The sequence below is a fragment of the Anas acuta genome, chromosome 31 (assembly GCF_963932015.1).
Source record: "Anas acuta chromosome 31, bAnaAcu1.1, whole genome shotgun sequence".
NCBI lineage: Eukaryota > Metazoa > Chordata > Aves > Anseriformes > Anatidae > Anas > Anas acuta.
Window position 1 is genome coordinate 1 of NC_089009.1, and position 25,074 is coordinate 25,074.

At 62.9% G+C, this 25,074-nt stretch overlaps 6 protein-coding genes across 9 annotated transcripts; 2 read left to right on the plus strand and 4 right to left on the minus strand.

Moving 5' to 3' along the window:
- Positions 1-16: 16 nt before the first annotated feature.
- Positions 17-3,746, plus strand: LOC137846165 (collagen alpha-1(V) chain-like; the record flags this gene model as incomplete). Its single annotated transcript, XM_068663869.1, has 9 exons — positions 17-145; positions 316-369; positions 496-531; positions 613-666; positions 788-1,076; positions 1,165-1,277; positions 1,352-1,420; positions 1,678-1,911; positions 2,240-3,746. Coding segments are annotated over 9 exons (1,125 nt in total), but the record flags the coding sequence as incomplete, so codon positions are not given.
- A 3,142-nt stretch (positions 3,747-6,888) lies between these two features.
- Positions 6,889-8,851, minus strand: LOC137846357 (HLA class II histocompatibility antigen, DR alpha chain-like). The gene is given in 5 exon segments (XM_068664303.1): positions 6,889-7,508; positions 7,589-7,657; positions 7,660-7,869; positions 8,065-8,322; positions 8,688-8,851. Coding segments are annotated over 5 exon segments (765 nt in total). The 5' UTR covers positions 8,761-8,851; the 3' UTR covers positions 6,889-7,353.
- Positions 8,852-9,051: 200 nt separating this feature from the next.
- LOC137846346 (class II histocompatibility antigen, B-L beta chain-like) lies at positions 9,052-11,360 on the plus strand. 3 transcript variants are annotated; one of them, XM_068664287.1, is made up of 6 exons: positions 9,077-9,373; positions 9,879-10,148; positions 10,324-10,605; positions 10,722-10,828; positions 10,919-10,942; positions 11,103-11,360. In XM_068664287.1, the coding sequence occupies exons 1-6, from the start codon at positions 9,283-9,285 to the stop codon at positions 11,109-11,111; spliced, it is 783 nt and encodes a 260-aa protein (XP_068520388.1). In that variant the 5' UTR covers positions 9,077-9,282; the 3' UTR covers positions 11,112-11,360. The 3 variants fall into 3 exon arrangements, with proteins under 3 accessions (XP_068520390.1, XP_068520389.1, XP_068520388.1); XM_068664289.1 differs by lacking the exon at positions 9,879-10,148 and having other exon boundaries at positions 9,052-9,373; XM_068664288.1 differs by lacking the exon at positions 10,919-10,942 and having other exon boundaries at positions 9,070-9,373.
- A 2,071-nt stretch (positions 11,361-13,431) lies between these two features.
- On the minus strand, positions 13,432-15,510 carry LOC137846352 (class II histocompatibility antigen, B-L beta chain-like). Of its 2 annotated transcripts, XM_068664297.1 has the most exons (6): positions 15,353-15,510; positions 14,616-14,882; positions 14,159-14,440; positions 13,935-14,041; positions 13,820-13,843; positions 13,432-13,645 (listed from the first exon to the last, which is right to left on the minus strand). In XM_068664297.1, the coding sequence occupies exons 1-6, from the start codon at positions 15,441-15,443 to the stop codon at positions 13,637-13,639; spliced, it is 780 nt and encodes a 259-aa protein (XP_068520398.1). In that variant the 5' UTR covers positions 15,444-15,510; the 3' UTR covers positions 13,432-13,636. The 2 variants fall into 2 exon arrangements, with proteins under 2 accessions (XP_068520398.1, XP_068520399.1); XM_068664298.1 differs by lacking the exon at positions 13,820-13,843.
- Positions 15,511-17,936: 2,426 nt separating this feature from the next.
- LOC137846349 (class II histocompatibility antigen, B-L beta chain-like) lies at positions 17,937-20,242 on the minus strand. Its single transcript, XM_068664294.1, has 6 exons — positions 20,083-20,242; positions 19,333-19,602; positions 18,876-19,157; positions 18,654-18,760; positions 18,539-18,562; positions 17,937-18,357 (listed from the first exon to the last, which is right to left on the minus strand). Exons 1-6 carry the CDS (start codon positions 20,171-20,173, stop codon positions 18,349-18,351), a joined length of 783 nt encoding a protein of 260 aa, XP_068520395.1. The 5' UTR covers positions 20,174-20,242; the 3' UTR covers positions 17,937-18,348.
- A 2,018-nt stretch (positions 20,243-22,260) lies between these two features.
- On the minus strand, positions 22,261-24,980 carry LOC137846351 (class II histocompatibility antigen, B-L beta chain-like). Its single transcript, XM_068664296.1, has 6 exons — positions 24,822-24,980; positions 24,064-24,333; positions 23,607-23,888; positions 23,383-23,489; positions 23,268-23,291; positions 22,261-23,086 (listed from the first exon to the last, which is right to left on the minus strand). The coding sequence occupies exons 1-6, from the start codon at positions 24,910-24,912 to the stop codon at positions 23,078-23,080; spliced, it is 783 nt and encodes a 260-aa protein (XP_068520397.1). The 5' UTR covers positions 24,913-24,980; the 3' UTR covers positions 22,261-23,077.
- Between the last annotated feature and the right edge of the window lie 94 nt (positions 24,981-25,074).

Genomic DNA, 25,074 nt, shown 5'->3' on the forward strand with positions numbered 1-25,074 from the left:
CATGTCCCTGTGCTGACCTCCCGTGTCCCTCCCCCAGGGCCACCCTGGTCTCATCGGCCTGATCGGACCCCCGGGGGAGCAGGGGGAGAAGGGAGACCGAGGTCTGCCCGGCCCCCAGGGCTCCACGGGGCAGAAAGGAGAAACCGTGAGTGTGGGGAGACTGGGGGGGGGGCAGGAGGAAGGGTTCAGAGCGGGGTTGGGGTTTGGGGGGGGGTCTCCGGGACTGGGGTGCTGTGGGAGGTGGGGTGGTGGAGGTGGGAACGGGGCAGCCCCCGGTGTCCTCACACCGCTGTCCGCTCTCCTCCCATCCCGCAGGGCATCCCCGGAGCTACCGGACCCATCGGCCCCGCTGGCCCCCCCGGCCTTCCTGTGAGTGCCCCCCCTGCCTGCTGCCGGTCCCACATCCCTCCTTCCACTGCCTCCACTCTTGTCCTTGCCCTCCCTGCTGTCACCCTTCCCCCCCCCAGCACTGACAGACCTGGTCTTGCTTTGTAGGGCCCGGCAGGTCCCAAAGGTGCCAAGGGAGCCATGGTAAGCACCGAGACCCCCTCCCCGCCGCCCCCCAAGCCCCTTGCCCAATGCCTGTCCCCTCTGAGCATCCCTTTCCTCTAGGGCCAAGCAGGACCCAAAGGCGAACGCGGACCTCCGGGACCCCCCGGACACCCGGTGAGCGCCCCAAATTTTGGGGCTGGGGGAAGGGGTGGCGGGACACGACGGCCAGGAGCCCTGAGCCATGGGGTGTCGGGCTCCTCATTTTGGGGTGCTGAGGGTGCTGTGCCCACCACAGGGACCCCCCGGGGAGGTGATCCAGCCCCTGCCCATCCAATTGCCCAAGAAGAGCAAGCGCTCCATCGACGCCAGCAAGCTGGTGGAGGAAGAGGAGGAGGAAGAGGGTGGAGAGCGCGCGGCCGCCGACCAGGCGGCTGGCGACTACGCCGACGGCATGGAGGAGATTTTCGGCTCCCTCAACTCCCTCAAGCAGGAGATCGAGGGCATGCGGCGCCCGATGGGCACCCAGGACAACCCGGCCCGCACTTGCCAGGACCTGCAGCTCAGCCACCCCGGCCTGCCCGACGGTGAGCGGCACCGCGGGGGCGAGGGCGGGCGGTGGGCACCGCGGCGCTGCCCCCAGTGCACTGAGTGAGCCCTCTCGTTCCTCCGCAGGCGAGTACTGGATTGACCCCAACCAGGGCTGCGCCCGAGACTCCTTCAAGGTCTTCTGCAACTTCACAGCGGGCGGGGAGACCTGCGTCTTTCCCAGCAAGGATGTCGAGGAGGTGAAGGCTGCGGGAGGCAGGGCGGTGGGGATCCATGGGTAGAGGTCCGCTCACGGCCACCTCTCCTCTTGCAGGTGAAGGTGTCGTCCTGGGAGCAGGAGGAGCCCCAGCGGTGGTTCAGTCAGTTCAAGGAGGGCAGCAGGGTAAGGGTGCTGCTGGCTCGCGGGGGATGTGCTCGATGTCCCCGTGTCCCCGAGCAAGTATTTTGCTTTCCGGGTGCCCGTCTTCCTCCACCAGAAACGTCCTCCACCAGGCTTTGAGCCCATCAGCCCTTCCCTGGCTGCCTCCTCTCGGAGACATGGGGGTCCACATCCCCGCAGAACCCCTCCAACCCCCTTTTCCGCACCCCCCTCTGGCCACCGTCCCCTGTTCATTCATCTCCCCTCCCGTGTCCCCGCAGTTCTCCTACACGGACTCGGACGGGCAGCCCCTCGGCGTGGTGCAGCTGACCTTCCTGCGGCTCCTCAGCGTCTCCGCCCACCAAAATTTCACGTACCACTGCCACCGCTCGGTGGCCTGGCACAGCACCAGCACCGGGGACCATCGGCATGCCCTCCGCTTCCTGGCGGCCAACGAGGAGGAGCTGAGCTACGACACCAGCCCCTACATCAAAGCCGTGGCCGACGGCTGCGCGGTGAGCGCCGCGGCGGAGCGGAGGGGTTGGGCACGGCGGGGAGGGAGATGGAAAGGAGAGCAAGGTTTTGGGGGCGTGGAGGGACAGTGGGGACAGAAGGATGAATAAAAAGGGGTGGGTGAAATGGGTAATGAGGGCAGAGGAGTCAAAAGAAGGTGATGAGATGGAGAGAGAGAGTTGGGGTTGTTTGACCTAGAGAAGGGAAGGCTCCGTGGGGACCTTGCTGGACCCAGAGGGGGACTCAGCAGCAGCAGAAGTGGGATAAAGACAAGGGGTGGCCCTGGTGTCCCCAGTGTCCCCAACCTTTGCCCCATCTCTCTCCCTGCAGGCACGAAAGGGCTCCAGCCGAACGGTGCTGGAGGTGAGCACGCCCCGCCTGGAGCAGCTCCCACTGACGGACGTGCGAGTCGTGGACTTTGGCGAGCCCAACCAGAGGTTCGGGTTCGAGGTGGGACCAGTCTGTTTCCTCGGCTAGGACCAACCCCGTTCCCCTACAACTGTCACCCTCCCTGCCATACCCTGGCCTCCCCCGTGGGGCGATCCTTGCCCCCCTCGCCTCCCCTCGTTGCTGCTGCGAGGGGTGGAGGGCTCAGCCCCGTCCGCGCGCGTCGAGACCGAAACGCCGCCACCTCCGCTGGGGCCAGGGTCTGGAGAGATGCCAAAGAGACTTTAACGCTTAGAATAAATCTATATTTTAATATGTAGAGAGACAGAGAGGAAAATTTTTAACTGATCCACTGGCTACCTCCCTCGACGCCCAGCAGTGCTCCCTTCCTCCCAGTATCTCCCCCCCTAAATCCCAGTGCTCCTTCCCTGCACTCCCAGGGCTTCGTTTTCCACGCTCCCACCTCCACCACCCCAGGGAAGCCCTTGAGGAGCACACCCATGAGCAAAGGGAGCATTGCTTGGCTTTGCTCTCTGCCCGGAGAGCTGAAGGGTTTCAAGGCACACCCAGGACGCCGCCGCCCTCGGTGGTCATGCACCGCTAGTGAGCACTCGGGGTTAGCACGAGAGCTCTCATATCCCCCTCTCCATGTGGATTTGCACCACAACAGCCCTCGTGCTTCCAAGTTATGGTCAAAGGGACTGGACCCAGGGCCAAATCTGTCCCCAGGCGTGCTATCACCCATATATACAACCCCATGGCAGCAGTGCCTGACCACCTCCGAGAGCTGAGGGACATTTGTGGGGTCCCTAACCCGGCCCAGCCTGGCTCATCGAGGTGAAGCTGCTGCTTGACTTCGTTAACTCCGTTAATCCAGGCTAATTAATTTGAAAAATCTTCCCTGTCGCACCGGGGTGCTACTTCACAGCCCCACAGCACCCATCAAGGCGAAGGGTGCTGGTCCCTGTCCTCCCATCACCGCGAGGCGTCCTCGCCATGGGTGTGCTTAAAAAGCCTCCAACACCGCCTGCCCGTAGCCCCTGGAAACCAGTGAGGAAGAAGGACGTTGTGTTTTTACTGTGTTTTATTTTTTTTTTCTATTTTAAATTAATTATATTATTTAAAGGAGTGGATACAACCATCAGTACTGGTCCCTGCTGCGTAAATTTTGGATTTCCCACCCCATTAAAAAAAAAAAAGAGATGTGAATTTCTGCATGACCCAGCACAGTGCCTGGGGGAGGAGGGAGGAAAGAAAGAAAAAAAAAAAGTAAAAAATTATTTTCTTGGCGCCGTCCCATAAAAAGAAGTTTAAAGGGCACCCGTCTTTGCTTTTTTGTTTTCTTAAAAAGCAGAGGCATGCCCCCTGGTGCTGAGCCGGCGGCGTGTGTAATGTTTTGTAAGTAATTTTTTAAGTTGTATTGTAATATATCATCTATAATTTTGCTGCTTTTGGGGGGTCGGTTATTATTATTTTTTTTGTTGCCTTTCTCTCACTTTCCCCTCGCTTGCCGACGTGAGCTCCTCCGTGACGAAACTCCCTCCAGTTCCCATTTTTGGGGAGAAAATGGGGAATAAAAAGGCAGGCGCCTCCATCCCCTGCTTGTCAACCCGCTGTGAAGGGGCAGTGCTCACCCAGAGGGGGCCATCACTGGACTGGACATTACTTCTGGGGTAAAAATGCCCCAAGAACGCACTTTTCTTAGAATCACAGAAATCGTTAAGGTTGGAGGAAACCTTCCAAGCTCTTCTGCTCCAACCACCACTAAACCACGTCCCTGATCACCTTTCCTTGCACACCCCCAGGGAGGGTGACTCCACCACCTACCTGGCCATCCCCAATGCCTGAAAGCTCTTTCTGAGAAGAAATATCTTATAATTTCCAACCTGGCACAAATTGAGGCCATTCCCTACAATCCTAGCACTAGATATTCTAGATATACCTAAATTATACTAGTATACCTCTACTATACTAGTATACCTACACTATATATACTACTCTGTTGAGACCGTGACGTCTTTTTTGGGTCATCATCTCACACTTCTGCCCCTCGTAGTGATGCCACCACATTGGATTTGCCTTTTGGTGGGGGAGAAGCACGTTGCCTGCTGGCATCGTGTCAGTAAGGAAATGCCAAATATGTTTTATTTTCCTGGGTGAGGCTCGGTATCTTTGATAAACGCAGGAATTTACAGCACGTCCACTGCGGTATGTGCGATCCCAAACTGCTTTTGCCTTCCCGTGAACTCCCCAAAACAAGCAGGGGTTCCCCTTGTTGTAATTTTAGGGCCTTGTAGCCCACGAGGGACGTGGAAAAAGGAGCAAAACGCAGTGTGCAAAGCAAGGGCTTGGCCAGAAGGTGTCAGCAAGACTGGGAGGACGCCCCGAGTTCCAGCTGGCCTCGATCCTGATGCGGGTCCAGGCGGGACCTGAGCTTTCAGAGCGCATCGCAGGCAGCATCAGCATCTCTCAAAATTAAATGAGCTCTGCTGGGCGTCGTGGCTGGGGGGCACATCCCCAGACCCCGATCCCTCTTGCTTGCCGGATCCCTTTTGACCTGCCGGTGCCTGCACCAGGAGATGGACTTCGGAACAGGGCAGGGTGAAGGCACGTGGAGCCCCGGTGCCCCTTTGTGAAGTGCTGCCAAGTCCAAAGGGCTCGCCACGGACCTCATGCTTGCACGCCATGGGGTTGGGGTTGGGGTTGGGGTTGGGGTTGGGGTTACCTCGTGCATCGCTGTGGGGTTGGGGTTAGCTCCCACCTCGGCATCTTCATCCCTCAAGGGCAGGTCACCCTCCAACTGGATTTTGGAAAAGAGGTGTTTTGGGGATCTTTTGGTCTCTCCTCCACGCTGGGGGCACTGGCACCATCACACCATCCTGGGGGTGTGTGTGTGGGGGTTCATTTTGGTGTGGTGCTCCCCGCTAGGACACCGTGTGCTGGAGCGTGAGGCCATCACCTGGGCTCGGCTCTACCCTCGCAATTTTCCCCCGGCAACTGGTGACATGACAACCGTTTTTTTTTTGGGGGGGGGGAACTGCCTTTTGGAAAGTCCCTGGCACGCTTTGCACCCATTTCCCCCTTCCTGTGACTCCCAGAAAGCAGAAGGCACCCATGGTATGGGGCTGGGGTAGAGGTTTGGGGAGGGGGTGGCCCCCTCCAGGACCACCCCGGGAGGGGGGAATTGGAGCTGTCTGAGCACGGAGCATCACAAAAGGTCCCCCCCCCATTTACTGGCCCCAGCGATCCCTCCTTGGCCTCAAGACCCTGACGCTGTGAGGCTTGGCGTCCTCGGTGCGGGGGGGGACACACACACACAGAGCTCCCCCGGGCGGCTCTGTCTGTCTGTGTGTCCTGGTGGGTGCCCCCCCCACCCCCCCCCGACCCCGCCACGCAGGGGATTTCCACCGAAGCCAGTGTCCGTCCCCCCCCCGCCCGTGGGGCACGCCAGCATTTCGGGGAAACGGCCCTGCCTGCTTCCCTCGCCCGCCAGTAACCCCAGTACAACCAGTCAGCGGGCGGCACTGGGCTGCGTCACCAGTCTCCGGCAGACTCCAAGCAGCCCAGGTCCCAGTGGGAGCAGTGTTGGGTCGCCTACGTTATACTGGGAGCACTGGGGGCTCAGCACGGAGCCCCCCTGCCCTACCTCCAGCCCTGCACACGTCCGTGCCCACCAGGGGCTCGTTTTTTAGGATTTTTGCCCCCGTGGGGTTCTGGGTCCTGTCCAGTCCCTGCCTCCATCCCCGTTGGTATTTTTAACTGGTCCCCAGTAGCTGCTGTACGACACCACAGATCTGCACCTGGCTGCGGTCGCTATTGAATTTATCCTCCTAGAAATACCCATTTCCAGCTAGTTTTTATTCGGGCTCTGCCCCACAGCCCTCCCCCTTCCTGCGCTGCCCACCCAGGGGGGCTCGGATCCCCGCGTGACCCCAGCGTGCTCCCCGCGTGCGAGGCCGTGGGGGTTTCACATCCTCCCCGCCGCACGCCGTCCGCTTTCTGTTCCCGCTGCTCCTTCCCCTTCTGCCCCCAGGGGGGGAAGGAAGCAGCCCCGAGCCGCTGCTGCTCTGCTGCCTTGACCACGGTGCCTCCCCTCCCCGGGAAGGATTTGCTCCTTCTCTGCTCCTCAGAGCCTCCTCCACAGCTCCCAGTCCGTTTTCCCCTGAGCACTGGTGTCACCAGTTACCAGGCAGAGTGGCTGCTGGGGGAACTGGTCTGGCTGAGGGCAAGGTCCAGCTTTGCTTCCCTCATGCCTGTGGGTCCCCCCATGCCCCCTGTTCCCCCCAGGACCTCCCTGACAGATACAGGAGGGAGCCCCCCCTGCCCATGGTCAGAGTGCCTGCGACCCCCCGGGAGCCATCAGTGGGGTCTTCCCCCTGGAAGCCCACCCTAGAGGTGCCAAGATCCCACCACCAGGAGAACCTGGCAGCCTTGAGGTCACCCTACCCCTTCCCTCTGCAGCCCTGGAGCCCTGCCCCACACCCGAGACCCCCCCCCCCCCCCCCCATAGATCTCCCCCCCAACAGATGACCAAGGAGCTCGTGCGGCCGCAGTGCGGAGAACGGACGCACGGTGAGGGTCGCGCAGCAGGATCAACCCCAATCCACTTTATTGCAGTGTCAGAACAGCAGAGGAGGAGTGGCGGGCATGGAACTGGGTGCCAGGGGGGAGCTGTGGGGCAGGACCCTCCCCCGCTCACCCCAAAGGTCTCCCACAGGAGAGACCCCCGCATCTGGGCGAGGAGGAGACGTGGCGCGTGCTGGATGCTGGGACCAGCGCAGGCGGTGCGGTGACGTCCCCTGACAGCGGGCAACTCGGGGTGGCCCCGGGGGCTACCTCTGCTCAAACCCATCCTGTTGTGGGGTGGGAATTCAGCCACCCCGGAGCAGCCTGAGGGGCGTCTTCATGCGGCATGTGCAGGAGAAGGAAGCATTGGGGAGGCGCGGCACCGACGTGGGGCACAGGAGCGAGCAGCTCTTGGCGGGGGGGGGGCTGAAGCAAGGGGGCGGCTGAAGGGGCACAGGGTCCGGCTGGGGGGAGGCCCGGCCTCTGCCTCCTCACAAGAGGCCCCGCTGGTTGCGGGCGTTGTTCATCTTCATGGCCTTGATGATGAGGATGGTGCCCACGACGATGCCGACGATGCCCACGGCCAGGCCCAGGGCGCACACCAGGGTCTCGGTGCTCTCGGAGACGGGGAGGGGCACCTGGGGCTCTGCGAAGGGACAGGGGGGTGAGGACGGGGCACTGAGCCCCCCACCACGGGCGAGGGCGAGGGGAGGGTCCCATCCTCACCCCAGTGCGTCATCAGCGGCTCGCGCAGCCCCCAGTGCTCCACACGGCAGTCGTAGTAGTCGCCCCGCGTGGGATGAAGGGCAGGTAGGAGAACTTGTAGAAGCCGTTGTCTGCCTGGCGGTAGAAGACGGTCTCGGAGACGCCCTCCGTCACCTCCTGCCCGTTCTTCATCCAGGTGATGGTGATGACGGACGGCCAGAACTTGTCCACGTAGCAGATGAGGATGTTGGGATCCCCCAGCTCCACGGGGTCCTCGGAGAACACCGTCACCTCGGGTGGCGCTGGAGGAGGTGGAGAAGGGCTCAGTGCAGTGAGGGCTCAGCCCAGCTTCTGGCCCCACAGAGAGGACCCTTTGTGCCCCGGTGCCACCCAGGGGGACCCCGCACACAGCTCGGGGCACAGCCTGGGGGCTGCGCTCCCCGCTGCTGCCCACAGGTTGGGTGCAGGGAGAAGCCGTGCTGTGGCCGGGTTGTTACCGATGGTGCCCTGCGAGCGGTTGGACCTCTCCATCATGATCTCCATGTTCTGCTTGTCCACGGCGATGTTCTGCAGGGCTCCCTGGGCCTCGAAGCTGGTAAAGGTGGTGAAGATGGGCAGGCGCCAGATGGTCTCCGACTTCTCCAGGTCCACGTGGAAGATCTCATCCCCGTCGAAATCGAACATGAACTGGCCGCCCTCTCTGTTCCGCGTCTCATCCCGCTGGTAGAATTCAGTCTGCATCAGCACGTGGCCCACTGGGAAGGGACAGGCATGAGTGGCAGCCCCCCCTCCCACTGCCTGAGCCCACCAAGAGCCCCCCGGGCTCTTCACCGCCTGGGGCTGGGGACAGTGACAGGTTGTGGGGACCCAGCTCAGTCCCCAGGAACACCACGGGCTAGGGTGGTGGTCCCGGCAGCCCCAGGACTCGGGCAGGAGGTGCCGTGGCCCCAAACGCGTCCCTTTGTCCCCCAGCCCCCCCTTAGCAGCCCACCCTGCTCCCTTACATCTGCGGGGCCACAGCTCCCCACTCCCAGCCCTTACAGCAGCACCGACACCCCCCCTGCTCCGCTGTGGGTCCGGGACCCCCCATTCCCCAGCCGTGTCCCCCCCCGACACGCACCTTTCACGGCCCCCGAGCCCTGCAGGGCCAGCACGGCCAGCAGCACCAGCGGGACGCCCCGTCCTGTGGCCATCACCTCTGTGACACCGGGCAGTGGGAGCGAGCGAAGGGCGAGCGTCACTGGGGATGGGGAGCCCAGTGCTGGGGGCCCCGTGCCCGGGGGCTCCCCCCAACTCCTGAGCCAATAGCCGGGTGCCCCAGGGTTGACTCAGCTGTTCCCAGGCAGAGCACCAGCGCGGAGCACCCTGCACGACAGACAGACTGACGGACACCGCGCAGGGTGCTGAGGGGGCACCCCGTGGGTCTGGGGGCGTGCAGGGACCTGGAGGGGAGCTTAGGGGAGAGGGGGAGACAAGAGGGGAGCCCCACTGTGGGCTGGGCTCAGCTGATGGCTCCCTGGGGTCGCTACTGGAACACGTCCGTGGTGTTGGACAAGTGTCAGAGGGAGTCCTGCGGGGACAGGTTCTGCCTGGTGACGGGTGATGCTGCCCAGCCCCGCTGCTCACTGGTTGTAACTGGGACGCCCAGTCCCAGCACTGGGCAGAGTCTTGCCTTGCCTGGGGTCCCGGCACCCCTCATCCTGTGCCCAGCAGCCATGGGGAGCGGCCGCATCCTGGGAGCTGGGGCCGTGCTGGTGGCACTGGTGGTGCTGGGAGCCCGCCCGGCTGGAGGCGAGGAGACCAAGGGTGAGCTCAGCCCCACGCCGTGGGGCAGGATCCCACGTGTGGCTGCTGGGGGGGAGGTGGGATGGGGGGGGGGGTTCTTTGCCCTGGCGTCTCCAAGCGGGGTGTGGGCATCCGCAGCGACTGCCTCGGCCTCTGCCCTGAAAACCTGGGAGCAGAGGACTTTGGGGAGGGGGCTCAAGGAGCGACGGGGGTGCTGCCCCCACCCTGGGGCTCTGTTGTGTCCTGACTCCCTCCCTTGGGCTCCTTCCCTGTGCTCCCCCATCTCTTGCCCCCTCTTGCCCCCAGGACCCTCTTGCCCCCAGGACCCTCCCCAGGAGCCCCTTGGACTCTTCCCATCCCCTGCATGTGGGGCTCCAGGGGGTCAGGGTCACGGCGTTGCTGTCACGGTGGCTGGGAGGGGAGTGGGGATGGGGAGGGGGCTGGAGGGTGGGGAGGGGGCTCCAGTGCGTCTGCTGGGGGCCTGGGAAGGGGGCGTGGGACCCCCTAACCTGCCCTGCCCGTACAGAGTTCTTCCAGCAGATGATGGTGTCTGAGTGTCAGTACCTCAACGGCACCGAGCGAGTGAGGTATCTGCTGAGGCTCATCTACAACCGGCAGCAGTTAGTGCACTTTGACAGTGACCTGGGGCATTATGTGGCTGACACGGAACTGGCCAAGCCTGATGCTGACTACTGGAACAGTCAGCCCGAAATACTGGAGCAGAGACGGGCTGCAGTAGACAGGTTCTGCCGATACAACTATAAGCCATTGGACCGTTACGTCCTGCACAGGAGAGGTGCGTGGACACGAGCCCGGGGCTGGTGGGGCTGGGTGTCCTCTGCACCCTGGGGGCCAGGCACATCCCGGGGGGGCAGCGCATCCATCCCCGTCCCGCCCGGTGCCGGGGGCAGCGGTGCAGGTGAGCGCTGGGCTCTCGCCGCCCGCGCCCAGCTCTCTCCCTCTCCCCGCAGTTGAGCCCAAGGTGAGGGTCTCTCCCATGCAGTCGAGCTCGCTGCCCCAGACCGACAGGCTGGCGTGCTACGTGACGGGCTTCTACCCCGCCGAGATCCAGGTGAAGTGGTTCAAGAACGGCCAGGAGGAGACGAAGCACGTGGTGTCCACGGATGTGATCCAGAACGGGGACTGGACCTACCAGGTGCTGGTGATGCTGGAAAGCACCCCGCAGCACGGGGACACCTACGAGTGCCACGTGCAGCACGCCAGCCTGAAAAGCCCCATCACCTACAAATGGGGTAAGGCCCTGACCCCCGCCTCCTGGGGGCGTCCCGAGGGTCCCGAGCCCCAGCCTGCTGCAGGAGGGGAGCAGGAGCACGGTCCCGGGCCTGAGCCCCCGCTCCTGTCCCCGCAGTGCTCCCAGGGGATGCCGCCAGGGGCAAGATGCTGACGGGCGTCGGGGGCTTGGTGCTGGGGCTCATCTTCCTGGCGCTGGGGCTCTTCCTCTACGTGCGCAGAAAGGTGAGCGGCCGGGGCGCTGGGGGTGGCCTGGGGCTGGGGGGGCCATGGGGCACAGGACGGTGCCGCTGACCTGGTCTCGCTGTGTTGCAGGGCGCATCGCTCCCCCGGCTGCAGGTAACGTCCCCCACCCGCGGCCCTGCTGCACCCTCCCCGTGTGGGCTGCTTCCCCTTGCCCCCTACCAGCACCAGGGCCGCGCAGCCCTGGGGGGCCGTGGGGCACAGGGCTGGGGCGCTGCCCCCCACCCGCTGCTCACCCCCTGCTCTCTCCCCGCAGGGCTCCTGAAGCAGCTCCGGCTCCTGCACCTCGGCTCCTCCGTGCCCAGCACCGCCTCTGCCCCGTGCTCGCCCATCTCCTGCCCTCGATACCCGGTCCCGCAGTCCCACAGCCCTCTGCTGCTCCCTATGGTCGCCACCTCCCTCGCTCCCATCCCATTCCGGCTTGGCTGGGGCCACTGGGAGCCCCAAATAAAGTGTCCCAGTGCCCTGCGTCCCTGCTGCTGTGGGGATGGTGGGGCAGGGGTGGGCACCACCATCCCCGCTAACATGGCTCCAAAGCCTTGGGGGGGACGGGGCTGCTTGGGGTCTGGGTCTGCAAAGCCCAGGGGGGTGCTGAGTGAAGGGGTGAAGGCAGCGTCCTGTGGGAGGGGGGCTGGTGGAGTAGCCAGCGTCCTGCTGCCTCTGGGTGTTGGGGATGGGCGCGGGGTGCGAGGGTCCTGGGCAGGGCTTTTGGGGTCTGGGAGCTGGGGCACCCATCCAGCTCCCTCAGGGACCCCACTCCCCACCCTGAGCCCCAACATGGCCCCACCAGAGCCCACTGCTCCCCTGGTCCAGCCCCAAACTGGTCCCCATTCTGAGACACCCTGCAGTCCCCCTGCACCCACCCAGCACCCCCACACGGTACCCTGGGGGTCACGCCACCGTCCCACCCAGGTCCCACTGTGCTCCCCCCAAATCCCCCAGTCCCCACAGCATTTTGGGGCCAAGCACCCCACAAAGTGGCGACAACGGGGCTCCAGTGACACTGGGCTGCCCCCAAGCACCGTTGCTCCACTGGGCAGCACGGGGGGTGCTGAGGAACAGCCTCAGGGGGTGGCAGGGCTGAGGATGGAGGGGACGAGGGGCGTGGGGCCACCGTGGCACCCTGGGTGTTGGGGGAGTGAAGGCTGGTAGGAGGATTTGAGTAGCCCACGGCTCTCGCACGCCACAGGTCGTGGCCACGGCGCTCGTCCTGCTGCCCCTCGCTGCCGGAGCGCTCCGGCAGCGTCACCCGCTCGGTGGTGGTGGGGAAGTGACACTGCAGCTGGAGGTGGAACTGGAAGAACCCTGCGTGGGCAGGGAGGGCAGGGGGTCCTGCTTCCCCTCCCCAGTCCCCCGGTCCCCCTTATAGATGCCCTTGGAGCCCCCTCCTCGTGCCCACTCCCCTACCAGCCGCGGTGACACCGACGCCGTTACCCTGACCCCTTGGAGGCACTGCAGGAACTGCCCCATCCCTCTGCTTGCTGCCCCCACTCTGGTGTCTGAAGGGTCTGGAGGGCTGCGGCCAAGGGCAGCCACAGTGCGTGGAGCTCCTTTGGAGGAGGAGCCCCCCTGGGACGGGGTGGGTTTGGGGAAATGGGAGGGCAGCTGAAGGTGCCCGTAGCGGAGCAGGAGAAGCGGAGGATGCCCTCTGCAGACAGAGGAGCAGCCTCACATCCGCAGGCTCTGCTTCTCACGGGGTGCTTCCCTCAAGCCTGCTGGAGAGACTGCACAGCAGGGCATCAGCAGCCCCGGTGGCTCCTTGGACGCTGACTGGACCATGGACTGGATGTCTGATGGAAGGGTTAGATGGACACATGGGTGGATGGATGGGATGGGATGGAAGATAGATGGATGGGGTGGATGGAGTGAAAGACTTATGGTTGGTTGGATGAAGAGCTGGAGAAACGAATGACTGGGTAGTTCCTAAGACAATACCCATCACCGCCGAAAAGTCATGGCAGACTGGTGAAGTCCCCAGCAAATGGAAAAGGGGAAACCTAACCCCCATTTTTTTGTCACCAGGCAACTGGTGACAGCCAGTGGGGCTTCACTAAGGGCAAATATTCCTGACTGACTTGGTGACCTTCTATGAGAGTGACAGAATTGGTGGATAAGGGACGAGCAACTAACTTCATCTACCGAGACTTGTCCAAAGCATTTGATACTGTCCTGGACAACATATCACAAAATGGTTTGGGTTGGTAGGGACCTTAAGGATTGTAAAATTCCACCCCCCCTGCCATGGGCAGGGACACCTCCCACCAGACCCGGTTGCCCAGAGCCCAATCCAGCCTGGCCTTGAACACCTCCAGGAAAGAATTTCCTCCTATATCTAAACCTGCCCTCTTTTAGTTTAAAAACGTTTCCCATAGTCCTAGCACTACGCTCCTTGATGATGAGCCCATGTTCTTTCTAGTCCTCCTGCCCATGCCATTTCTGATACAAGCCAGGATGCTGGTGGTCTTCTTGGCCACCTGAGCAGGCTGCTGGCTCATATGCAGCCCTGTCCAAACTAAGGCTTTGGAGCTGCGTGCACAGGGATAGCGGTGGCCACCCCTGCCCCACCATCCCCAGAGCAACAGGGACGCAGGGCACTGGGACACTTTATTTGGGGCTCCCAATGACCCATGCCAAGCTGAAATGGGACAGGAGCAAGGGAGGGGGCGACGATAGGGAGCAGCAGAGGGCTGTGGGGATGCGGGACCGGGTGTTGAGGGCAGGAGCCGGGCGAACACGGGGCAGAGGCGGTGCTGGGCACGGAGGAGCCAAGGCGCAGGAGCCGGAGCTGCTTCAGGAGCCCTGCGGGGAGAGAGCAGGGGGTGAGCAGCGAGTGGGGGGCAGCGCCCCAGCCCTGTGCCCCACGGCCCCCCAGGGCCACACTGCCCTGGTAGGGGGGCCTGGTGCTGGAAGGGGGGCAAAGAGAAGCAGCCCGCACGGGGAGTGTGCAGCAGGGCCGCGGGTGGGGGACGTTACCTGCAGCCGGGGGAGCGATGCGCCCTGCAACACAGCGAGACCAGGTCAGCGGCAGCGCGGGGGGAGAGCGCGGCCCCCCCAGCCCCACGCCACCCCCAGCGCCGCGGCCGCTCACCTTTCTGCGCACGTAGAGGAAGAGCCCCAGCGCCAGGAAGATGAGCCCCAGCACCAAGCCCCCGACGCCCGTCAGCATCTTGCCCCTGGCGGCATCCGCTGGGAGCACTGCGGGGACAGGAGCAGGGGCTCAGGCCCGGGGCCGTGCTCCCGCTCCCCTCCTGCAGCAGGGTGGGGGCTCGGGACTTCCAGGACCCCCCCAGGAGGCGGGGGTCGGGACCTTACCCCATTCGTGGGTGATGGGGCTTTTCAGGCTGGCGTGCTGCACGTGGCACTCGTAGGTGTCCCCGTGCTGCGGGGTGCTTTCCAGCATCACCAGCACCTGGTAGGTCCAGTCCCCGTTCTGGATCACGTCCGTGGACACCACGTGCTTCGTCTCCTCCTGGCCGTTCTTGAACCACTTCACCTGGATCTCGGCGGGGTAGAAGCCCGTCACGTAGCACGCCAGCCTGTCGGTCTGGGGCAGCGAGCTCGACTGCATGGGAGAGACCCTCACCTTGGGCTCAACTGCGGGGAGAGGGAGAGAGCTGGGCGCGGGCGGCGAGAGCCCAGCGCTCACCTGCACCGCTGCCCCCGGCACTGGGCGGGACGGGGATGGATGCGCTGCCCCCCCGGGATGTGCCTGGCCCCCAGGGTGCAGAGGACGCCCATCCCCACCAGCCCCGGGCTCGTGTCCACGCACCTCTCCTCCCGATGGTGAAAGGGGTCATAAAGTAGTTGTGCCGGCAGACCGTGTCTATTTCAGCCCGTACCCGCTCCTTTTCTCCGGGCTGACTATTCCAGTAGTCAGCATCAGGCTTGCCCAGTTCCGTGTCAGCCACATAATGCCCCACGTCGCTGTCAAAGTGCACGTCCTGCTGCCGGTTGTGGATGTACTTGACCAGATACCTCACCCGCTCGGTGCCGTTGAGGTAGTGACACTCAAACGCCACCATCTCATGGAAGAACCCTGTATGGGCAGGGCAGGTTAGCGGGTCCCGCTCCCCCTTCCCAGGCACTCAGCCCCCAGCAGACGCACTGGAGTCCCCTCCCCATCCCCATTCCCCTCCCAGCCACTGTGACACCGACGCCGTAACCCTGACCCCCTGGAGCCCCACATGCTGGGGATGGGAAGACGCCAAGGGGCTCCTGGGGAGGGTCCTGGGGGCAAGAGATGGGGGGAACACAGGGAAGGAGCCCAGAGGAGGGAGCCAGGACACAACAGAGCCCCAAGGTGGGAGCAGGACCTCCAAACTCACTGAGCCCCCCCCCCACCCAAAGCCGTCTGCTGCATGCTTTCAGGGCAGAGGCCGAGGCAGTGGCTGTGGATGCCCACACCCCGCGTGGTGGTGCCAGGGCCGAGGACCCAACCCCCCCATCCCACCTCCCCCCCAGCAGCCACACGTGGGATCCTGCCCCACGGCGTGGGGCTGAGCTCACCCTTGGTCTCCTCGCCTCCAGCCGGGCGGGCTCTCAGCACCACCAGTGCCACCAGCACGGCCCCAGCTCCCAAGATGCGGCCGCTCCCCATGGCTGCTGGGCACAGGATGAGGGGTGCCGGGACCCCAGGCAAGGCAAGACTCCACCCAGTGCTGGCACTGGGCCTCCCAGTTACAACCAGTGAGCAGCAGGGCTGCGCAGCATCACCCGTCACCAGGCAGAACCTGACCCCAGAGGGCACCCTCTGACACTTGTCCCGAGCTACAAAGTTGTTGGAGGAGGAACCTCAAGAACCGGGAGGGAAGGGGCTTTGGACCCCCCAGGGGGCACCAAGAGGCACTGGTGAGGGTGTGGGGTCCCAGTGCCCCGGGACAGGAGAGGAGCAGCAAGGGACACGGGCACCCAGCCCACAGCACCGGTCACTTCCCTGTGGGAAACCTCAAGGAGGCCGAGCAACGGGGGAACAGAATCATAGACTGATGGAATATCCCGAGTTGGAAGGGACCCAGGAGGATCATCGAGTCCAGCTCCTGGCACCACACAGGTCTACCCAAAATTCAGACCCTGTGACTAGGTGCAAAGTCCAAACGCTTCTTAAAATCCATACAGGCTTGGTGCAGTGCCTGCTTCCCTGGGGAGCCTGTTCCAGTGTGTGATACCCTCTCGGTGAATAATCTCTTCCTGATGGCCAGCCTGAACCTCCCCTGCCTCAGCTTGATGCCATTCCCTCAGGTCCTATCACTGGTGACTAAAGAGAAGAGATCGATGCCTGCCCCATCACTCCCCCTTGTGAGGAAATTGTGCACCACGATGAGGTCTCCACTCAGCCTCCTCTTCTCCAGGCTGAACAGGCCAAGTGACCTCTGCCTCTCCTCATACATCTTCCCCTCTAGGCCCTTCACCCTCTTTGTGGCCCTTCTCTGGACACTTTCCAACAGATTTACATCCTTTTTGTACCATGGTGCCCAGAACAGCACACAGTGCTTGAGGTGAGGCCGCCGTGGCCTTGCTCTTCTTAAACTACATGCAGTTGGTGATCTCCCAGTTCTCCCATGTGTCCAGATCCCTCCGCAAGACCTTCCCACCCTCAGCCGAGTCCACAACTCCTCCAAGTTTGGTGTCGTCGGCAAATTTGCTCCAAACACCTTCAAGTCCTACATCCACATGGTTTATAAAGACATTGAAGAGGACGAGGCCTAAAATGGAGCCTGAGTGGACTGAGGGGACACCACTAGTGACCATCCGCCAGCCTTAAGTGGCCCTGTTTCTCACGACCCTTTGAGACCTGCCCATAACTCAAGAAACTGGCTGCTCGTGGCTTGGACTGGCGCACGCTTCGTTGGGTTAGAAAGTGGCTGGATAGCCAGGCCCAAAGAGTTGTGGTGAATGGAGTCAAATCCAGCTGGAGGCCGGTCACTAATGGCGTCCCCCAGGGCTCGGTGCTGGGGCCGGTCCTCTTTAATATCTTTATTGATGATCTGGATGAGGGCATCGAGTGCACCCTCAGTAAGTTCGCAGATGACACCAAATTAGGTGCGTGTGTCGATCTGCTCGAGGGTAGGAAGGCTCTGCAGGAGGATCTGGATAGGCTGCACCGATGGGCTGAGGTCAACTGCATGAAGTTCAACAAGGCCAAGTGCCGGGTCCTGCACCTGGGGCGCAATAACCCCAAGCAGAGCTACAGGCTGGGAGATGAGTGTTTGGAGAGCTGCCAGGCAGAGAAGGACCTGGGAGTGATGGTGGACAGTCGGCTGAATATGAGCCAGCAGTGTGCTCAGGTGGCCAAGAAGGCCAACGGCATCCTGGCTTGTATCAGAAACAGTGTGGCCAGCAGGACTAGGGAGGTGATCGTCCCCCTGGACTCGGCTCTGGTGAGGCCACACCTCGAGTACTGTGTTCAGTTTTGGGCCCCTCGCTACAAGAAGGACATGGAGGTGCTTGAGCGGGTCCAGAGAAGGGCGATGAAGCTGGTGAGGGGCCTGGAGAAGAAGTCCTACAAGGAGCGGCTGAGGGAGCTGGGCTTTTTCAGCCTGGAGAAGAGGAGGCTCAGGGGCGACCTTATCGCAATCCACAGGTACCTTAATGGATGCTGAAGTGAGGTGGGGGGTTGGCCTGTTCTCCCATGTGCCTGGTGACAGGATGAGGGGGAACGGGCTAAAGTTGCACCAGGGTTATTTTAGGTTGGATCTTAGGAAGAATTTCTTTACTGAGAGGGTTGTGAGGCATTGGAATGGGCTGCCCAGGGAAGTGGTGGAGTCACCATCCCTGGAAGTCTTCAAAAGACGTTTAGATGTTGAACTTAGCAATATGGTTTAGTGGAGGACTTGTATTAGGTCAGAGGTTGGACTCGATGATCTTGAGGTCTCTTCCAACCTAGATAATTCTGTGATTCTGTGATAACAGGGCCAAGAGCCTTGGGGCGAATAGGGCTCAACCCAACCTCGTTGGTGTGTGTGTGTGGGGGTGAATGAAGCATGAATGGGGCAGGAGCCCTCAGCAAGGCCTTTCCCAAGGCCTTTCCACCCTCAGCCGAGTCCACAGCTCCTCCAAGTTTGGTGTCATTGGCAAATTTGCTCCAAACACCTTCTAGTCCTACATCCACATGGTTTATAAAGACATTGAAGAGGACTGGCCCCAAAATGGAGCCTTGTTGGACACCACTAGTGACCATCTGTCAGCCTGATGCGGCCCCATTTCCTACAACCCTTTGAGGCCTGCCCGTAACAGGGCTCAAAGAGGCCAAGAGCCCCGGGGGCAATAGGTCTCAACCCAACCCTATATGTGTGTGCGTGAGGGAGTGAATGGGGCAGGAATGACACCAGCACCTGCCCCCAGAAACCGCCGGGCTGGGAACGCATCAAGGCAGGGGGCGACTCCGGGGAGCAGCAGAGGGCTGTCGGGCTGCGGGACTGGGTATCGAGGGCAGGAGCCGGGCGAGCACGGGGCAGAGGCGGTGCTGGGCACGGAGGAGCCGAGGCGCAGGAGCCGGAGCTGCTTCAGGAGCCCTGCGGGGAGAGAGCAGGGGGTGAGCAGCGGGTGGGGGGCAGCGCCCCAGCCATGTGCCCCACGGCCCCCCAGGGCCACGCTGCCTGTGGGCCCCGGGGGGCTGCCCTGGTGGTGGTAGGGGGCAAGGGGAAGCAGCCCACACGGGGAGGGTGCAGCAGGGCCGCGGGTGGGGGACGTTACCTGCAGCCGGGGGAGCGATGCGCCCTGCAACACAGCGAGACCAGGTCAGCGGCAGCGCGGGGGGAGAGCGCGGCCCCCCCAGCCCCACGCCACCCCCAGCGCCGCGGCCGCTCACCTTTCTGCGCACGTAGAGGAAGAGCCCCAGCGCCAGGAAGATGAGCCCCAGCACCAAGCCCCCGACGCCCGTCAGCATCTTGCCCCTGGCGGCATCCGCTGGGAGCACTGCGGGGACAGGAGCGGGGGCTCAGGCCCGGGGCCGTGCTCCTGCTCCCCTCCTGCAGCAGGCTGGGGGCTCGGGACCCCCGGGATGCCCCCAGGAGGCGGGGTGGGGCCTTACCCCATTCATAGGTGATGGGGCTTTTCAGGCTGGCGTGCTGCACGTGGCACTCGTAGGTGTCCCCGTGCTGCGGGGTGCTTTCCAGCATCACCAGCACCTGGTAGGTCCAGTCCCCGTTCTGGATCACATCCGTGGACACCACGTGCTTCGTCTCCTCCTGGCCGTTCTTGAACCACTTCACCTCGATCTCGGCGGGGTAGAAGCCCGTCACGTAGCACGCCAGCCTGTCGGTCTGGGGCAGCGAGCTCGACTGCATGGGAGAGACCCTCACCTTGGGCTCAACTGCGGGGAGAGGGAGAGAGCTGGGCGCGGGCGGCGAGAGCCCAGCGCTCACCTGCACCGCTGCCCCCGGCACCAGGCGGGACGGGGATGGATGCGCTGTCCCCCCGGGATGTGCCTGGCCCCCAGGGTGCAGAGGATGCCCAGCCCCACCAGCCCCGGGCTCGTGTCCACGCACCTCTCCTGTTCAGGATGAAATCTTCGTACACCTTATAGTTGTGCCGGCAGACCGTGTCTATTTCAGCCCGTACACGCTCCTTTTCTCTGGGCTGACTGTTCCAGTCGTCAGCTATAGGCTTGCCCAGTTCCGTGTCAGCCACATAATGCCCCAGGTCGCTGTCAAAGTGCACGAACTGCTGCCGGTTGTGGATGTATTTCACCAGATACCTCACCCGCTCGGTGCCGTTGAGGTAGTGACACTCAAACGCCACCATCTCATGGAAGAACCCTGTATGGGCAGGGCAGGTTAGTGGGTCCCGCTCCCCTTTCCCAGGCCTCCAGTCCCCAGCAGACGCCCTGGAGCCCCCTCCCCACCCTCCAGTCCCCTCCCCATCCCCACTCCCCTCCCAGACGCGGTGACACCAACGCCGTGACCCTGACCCCTGGAGCCCCACAAGCTGCAATCAGGAAGAGGCCAAGGGGCTCCTGGGGAGGGTCCTGGGGACAAGAGATGGGGGAGCGCAGGGAAGGGGCCCAAGGGAGGGAGCCAGGACGCAACAGAGCCCCAGGGTGGGGGCAGCACCTCCAAACTCACTGAGCCCCCCCCAAAGCCCTCTGCTCCCAGGCTTCCAGGGCAGAGACCAAGGCAGTCGCTGCAGATGCCCACACCCCGTGTGGAGGTGCCAGGGCTGAGCGTGCCCCCCCCATCCCACCTCCCCCCCAGCCGCCACACGTGGGATCCTGCCCCATGGCGTGGGGCTGAGCTCACCCTTGGTCTCCTCGCCTCCAGCCGGGCGGGCTCCCAGCACCACCAGTGCCACCAGCACGGCCCCAGCTCCCAGGATGCGGCCGCTCCCCATGGCTGCTCAGCACAGGATGAGGGGTGCTGGGACCCCAGGCAAGGCAAGACTCCACCCAGTGCTGGCACTGGGAGTCCCAGTTACAACCAGTGAGCAGCGGGGCTGGGCAGCATCACCCGTCACCAGGCAGAACCTGACCCCAGAGGGCACCCTCTGACACTTGTCCCGAGCTACAAAGGTGTTGGAGGAGGAACCTCAAGAACCGGGAGGGAAGGGGGTTTGGACCCCCAGGGGGCACCAGGAGCCACTGGTGGGGGTGTGGGGTCCCAGTGCCCCGGGACAGGAGAGGATCAGCAAGGGACACGGGCACCCAGCCCACAGCACCGGTCACTTCCCTGTGGGAAACCTCAAGGAGGCCGAGCCCCGGGGGAACAGAATCATAGACTGATGGAATATCCCGAGTTGGAAGGGACCCAGGAGGATCATCGAGTCCAGCTCCTGGCACCACACAGGAGTACCCAAAAATTCAGACCCTGTGACTAAGCGCACAGTCCGAAGGTTTCTTAAATTTAGGCAGGCTTGGTGCAGTGACTGCTTCCCTGGAGAGCCTGTTCCAGTGTGTGACCACCCTCTCGGTGAAGAATCTCTTTGTGATGGCCAGCCTGAACCTCCCCTGCCTCAGCTTGACACCATTCCCTCGGGTCCTATCACTGGTAATAAAGAGGAATAGATCAGCTCCTGCCCCATCACTCCCCCTTGTGAGGAAGTTGTGCACCACGATGAGGCCTCCCCTCATCCTCCTCTTCTCCAGGCTGATCAGGCGCAGTGCCCTCAGCCGCTCCTCATACGTCGTCCCCTCTAGGCCCTTCACCGTCTTTGTGGCCCTTCTCTGGACACTCTCCAACAGATTTACATCCTTTTTGTACCGTGGTGCCCAGAACAGCACACAGTGCTTGAGGTGAGGCCGCAGTGGCCTTGCTCTTGTTAAACTACATGCAGTTGGTGATCGCCCAGCTCTCCCATCTGTCCAGATCCCTCCGCAAGGCCTTCCCACCCTCAGCCGAGTCCACAACTCCTCCAAGTTTGGTGTCGTCTTCAAATTTGCTCCAAACACCTTCTAGTCCTATATCCACATGGTTTATAAAAACATTGAAGAGGACGAGGCCTAAAATGGAGCCTGAGGGGACTGAGGGGACACCACTAGTGACCATCCGCCAGCCTGAAGCGACCCTGTTTCTCACGACCCTTTCAGACCTACCCATAACTCAAGAAACTGGCTGCTCGTGGCTTGGACTGGCGCACGCTTCGTTGGGTTAAAAACTGGCTGGATAGCCAGGCCCCAAGGGTTGTGGTGAATGGAGTCAAATCCAGTTGGAGGCCGGTCACTAGTGGCGCTCCCCAGGGCTCGGTGCTGGGGCCGGTCCTCTTTAATATCTTTATTGATGATCTGGATGAGGGCATCGAGTGCTCCCTCAGTAAGTTTGCAGACGACACCAAGTTAGGTGCATTTTAATCTGCTCGAGGGTAGAAAGACTCTGCAGGAGGATCTGGATAGGCTGCACCGATGGGCTGAGGTCAACTGCATGAAGTTCAACAAGGCCAAGTGCCGGGTCCTGCACCTGGGGCGCAATAACCCCAAGCAGAGCTGCAGGCTGGGAGATGAGTGGTTGGAGAGCTGCCAGGCAGAGAAGGACCTGGGAGTGATGGTGGACAGTCGGCTGAATATGAGCCAGCAGTGTGCTCAGGTGGCCAAGAAGGCCAACGGCATCCTGGCTTGTATCAGAACCAGTGTGGCCAGCAGGGCTAGGGAGGTGATCGTCCCCCTGGACTCGTCTCTGGTGAGGCCGCACCTCGAGTACTGTGTTCAGTTTTGGGCCCCTCGCTACAAGAAGGACATGGAGGTGCTCGAGTGAGTCCAGAGAGGGGGGACGAAGATGGTGAGGGGCTTGGAGAACAAGTCCTACGAGGAGTGGCTGAGAGAGCTGGGCTTGTTCAGCCTGGAGAAGAGGAGGCTCAGGGGCGACCTTATCACAATCCACAGGTACCTTAAAGGAGGCTGAAGTGAGGTGGGGGTTGGTCTGTTCTCCCACGAGCCCGGTGATAGGACGAGGGAGAATGGACTAAAGTTGCACCAGGGGAGATTTAGGTTGGATCTTAGGAAGAACTTCTTTACTGAGAGGGTTGTTAGACATTGGAACAGGCTGCCCAGGGAGGTGGTGCAGTCACCATCCCTGAAAGTCTTTAAAAGACGTTTAGATGTAGCGCTTAGGGATATGGTTTAGTGGAGGACTTGTTAGTATTAGGTCAGAGGTTGGACTCGATGATCTTGAGGTGTCTTCCAAGCTAGATAATTCTGTGACTCTGTGATAACAGTGCTCAGAGGCCCCGGGGGGAATAGGGCTCAACCCAACCTCGTGTGTGTGTGTGTGTGTGGGTGAATGGGGCATGAATGGGGCAGGGGCCCTCAGCAAGGCCTTTCCCAAGGCCTTTCCACCCTCAGCTGAGTCCACAGCTCCTCCAAGATTGGTGTCGTCAGCAAATTTGCTCCAAACACCTTCTAGTCCTACATCCACATGGTTTATAAAGACATTGAAGAGGACTTGCCCTAAAATGGAGCCTGAGGGGACAACACTGTTGACCATGGAGACTGATTCGGCCCCATTTCCTACAACCCTTTGAGGCCTACCCATAACAGGGCTCAAAGAGGCCAAGAGCCCCGGGGGCAATAGGTCTCAACCCAACCCAATATGTGTGTGCGTGGGGGAGTGAATGGGGCAGGAACGACACCAGCACCTGCCCCCAGAAACAGCCGGGCTGGGAATGGATCAAGGCAGGGGGCAAAGCTGGGGAGCAGAGTGGGGCTGTGGGGCTGCGGGACCGGGTATCGAGGGCAGGAGCCGGGTGAGCACGGGGCAGAGGCGGTGCTGGGCACGGAGGAGCCGAGGCGCAGGAGCCGGAGCTGCTTCAGGAGCCCTGCGGGGAGAGAGCAGGGGGTGAGCAGCGGGTGGGGGGCAGCGCCCCAGCCCTGTGCCCCATGGCCCCCCAGGGCCGCGCTGCCTGTGGCCCTGGGGCGCTGCCCTGGTGGTGGTAGGGGGGCAAGGGGAAGCAGCCCGCACGGGGAGGGTGCAGCAGGGCCGCGGGTGGGGGACGTTACCTGCAGCCGGGGGAGCGATGCGCCCTGCAACACAGCGAGACCAGGTCAGCGGCAGCGCGGGGGGAGAGCGCGGCCCCCCCAGCCCCACGCCACCCCCAGCGCCCCGGCCGCTCACCTTTCTGCGCACGTAGAGGAAGAGCCCCAGCGCCAGGAAGATGAGCCCCAGCACCAAGCCCCCGACGCCCGTCAGCATCTTGCCCCTGGCGGCATCCGCTGGGAGCACTGCGGGGACAGGAGCGGGGGCTCAGGCCCGGGGCTGTGCTCCCGCTCCCCTCCTGCAGCAGGCTGGGGGCTCGGGACCCCCGGGACGCCCCCGGGAGGCATTGGCCAGGGCCTTACTCCATTCGTAGGTGATGGGGCTTTTCAGGCTGGCGTGCTGCACGTGGCACTCGTAGGTGTCCCCGTGCTGCGGGGTGCTTTCCAGCATCACCAGCACCTGGTAGGTCCAGTCCCCGTTCTGGATCATGTCCGTGGACACCACGTGCTTCGTCTCCTCCTGGCCGTTCTTGAACCACTTCACCTGGATCTCGGCGGGGTAGAAGCCCGTCACGTAGCACGCCAGCCTGTCGGTCTGGGGCAACGAGCTCGACTGCATGGGAGAGACCCTCACCTTGGGCTCAACTGCGGGGAGAGGGAGAGAGCTGGGCGCGGGCGGCGAGAGCCCAGCGCTCACCTGCACCGCTGCCCCCGGCACCGGGCGGGACGGGGATGGATGCGCTGCCCCCCCGGGATGTGCCTGGCCCCCAGGGTGCAGAGGACGCCCAGCCCCACCAGCCCCGGGCTCGTGTCCACGCACCTCTCCTGTGCAGGATGTAAGTGTCCGACACCTCATAGTTGTGCCGGCAGAACCTGCCTACTGCAGCCCGCGCGTTCTCCAGTACTTCGGGCCGACTGTTCCAGTAGTCAGCTGTAGGCTTGCCCAGTTCCGTGTCAGCCACATAATGCCCCACATCGCTGTCAAAGTGCGCGTACTGCTGCCGGTTGTAGATGTACGTGTCCAGAAACCTCACCCGCTCGGTGCCATTGAGATAGTGACACTCAGACACAGTCAAGTAGTGGAAGAACCCTGTATGGGCAGGGCAGGTTAGGGGGTCCCGCTCCCCCTTCCCAGGCCCCCAGCCCCCATCAGATGCCCTGGAGCCCCCTCCCCACCCTCCAGCCCCCTCCCCACTCCCCTCCCAGCCACCGTGACAGCAACGCTGTGACCCTGACCCCCTGGAGCCACACATGCAGGGGATGGGAAGAGTCCAAGGGGCTCCTGGGGAGGGTCCTGGGGGCAGAAGGGGACAGGAGATGGGGGGAGCACAGGGAAGGAGCCCAGAAGAGGGAGTCAGGACGCAACAGAGCCCCAGGGTGGGGGCAGCACCCCCGCAGCTCCCTGAGGCCCCCCCAAAACCCTCTGCTCCCAGGCTTCCAGGGCAGAGGCCGAGGCAGTTGCTGCGGATGCCCACACCCCGTGTGGTGGTGCCAGGGCAAAGACCCCTGCCCCCCAACCCACCTCCCCCCCAGCAGCCACACGTGGGATCCTGCCCCACGGCGTGGGGCTGAGCTCACCCTTGGTCTCCTCGCCTCCAGCCGGGCGGGCTCCCAGCACCACCAGTGCCACCAGCATGGCCCCAGCTCCCAGGATGCGGCCGCTCCCCATGGCTGCTCAGCACAGGATGAGGGGTGCCGGGACCCCAGGCAAGGCAAGACTCCACCCAGTGCTGGCACTGGGCCTCCCAGTTACAACCAGTGAGCAGCGGGGCTGCGCAGCATCACCCGTCACCAGGCAGAACCTGACCCCAGAGGGCACCCTCTGACACTT

Bases quoted from the DNA above. Each gene is read 5' to 3' on its own strand.
- LOC137846346 (XM_068664288.1), top strand. From the start codon at position 9,076: ATGGCTCCCTGGGGTCGCTACTGGAACACGTCCGTGGTGTTGGACAAG. The intron at 10,149-10,323 runs GTGCGTGGACAC...CTCTCCCCGCAG, and splicing joins TTACGTCCTGCACAGGAGAG to TTGAGCCCAAGGTGAGGGTC. The intron at 10,606-10,721 runs GTAAGGCCCTGA...CTGTCCCCGCAG, and splicing joins CCCCATCACCTACAAATGGG to TGCTCCCAGGGGATGCCGCC.
- LOC137846352 (XM_068664297.1), bottom strand. From the start codon at position 15,443: ATGGGGAGCGGCCGCATCTTGGGAGCTGGGGCCGTGCTGGTGGCACTG. The intron at 14,042-14,158 runs GTAAGGTCCCGA...CTGTCCCCGCAG, and splicing joins CCCCATCACCCACGAATGGG to TGCTCCCAGCGGATGCCGCC. The intron at 13,844-13,934 runs GTGAGCGGCCGC...GCTGTGTTGCAG, and splicing joins TCCTCTACGTGCGCAGAAAG to GGCGCATCGCTCCCCCGGCT.
- LOC137846349 (XM_068664294.1), bottom strand. From the start codon at position 20,173: ATGGGGAGCGGCCGCATCCTGGGAGCTGGGGCCGTGCTGGTGGCACTG. The intron at 19,158-19,332 runs GTGCGTGGACAC...CTCTCCCCGCAG, and splicing joins TTTCATCCTGAACAGGAGAG to TTGAGCCCAAGGTGAGGGTC. The intron at 18,563-18,653 runs GTGAGCGGCCGC...GCTGTGTTGCAG, and splicing joins TCCTCTACGTGCGCAGAAAG to GGCGCATCGCTCCCCCGGCT.
- LOC137846351 (XM_068664296.1), bottom strand. From the start codon at position 24,912: ATGGGGAGCGGCCGCATCCTGGGAGCTGGGGCCATGCTGGTGGCACTG. The intron at 23,889-24,063 runs GTGCGTGGACAC...CTCTCCCCGCAG, and splicing joins TTACATCCTGCACAGGAGAG to TTGAGCCCAAGGTGAGGGTC. The intron at 23,490-23,606 runs GTAAGGCCCTGG...CTGTCCCCGCAG, and splicing joins CCCCATCACCTACGAATGGA to TGCTCCCAGCGGATGCCGCC.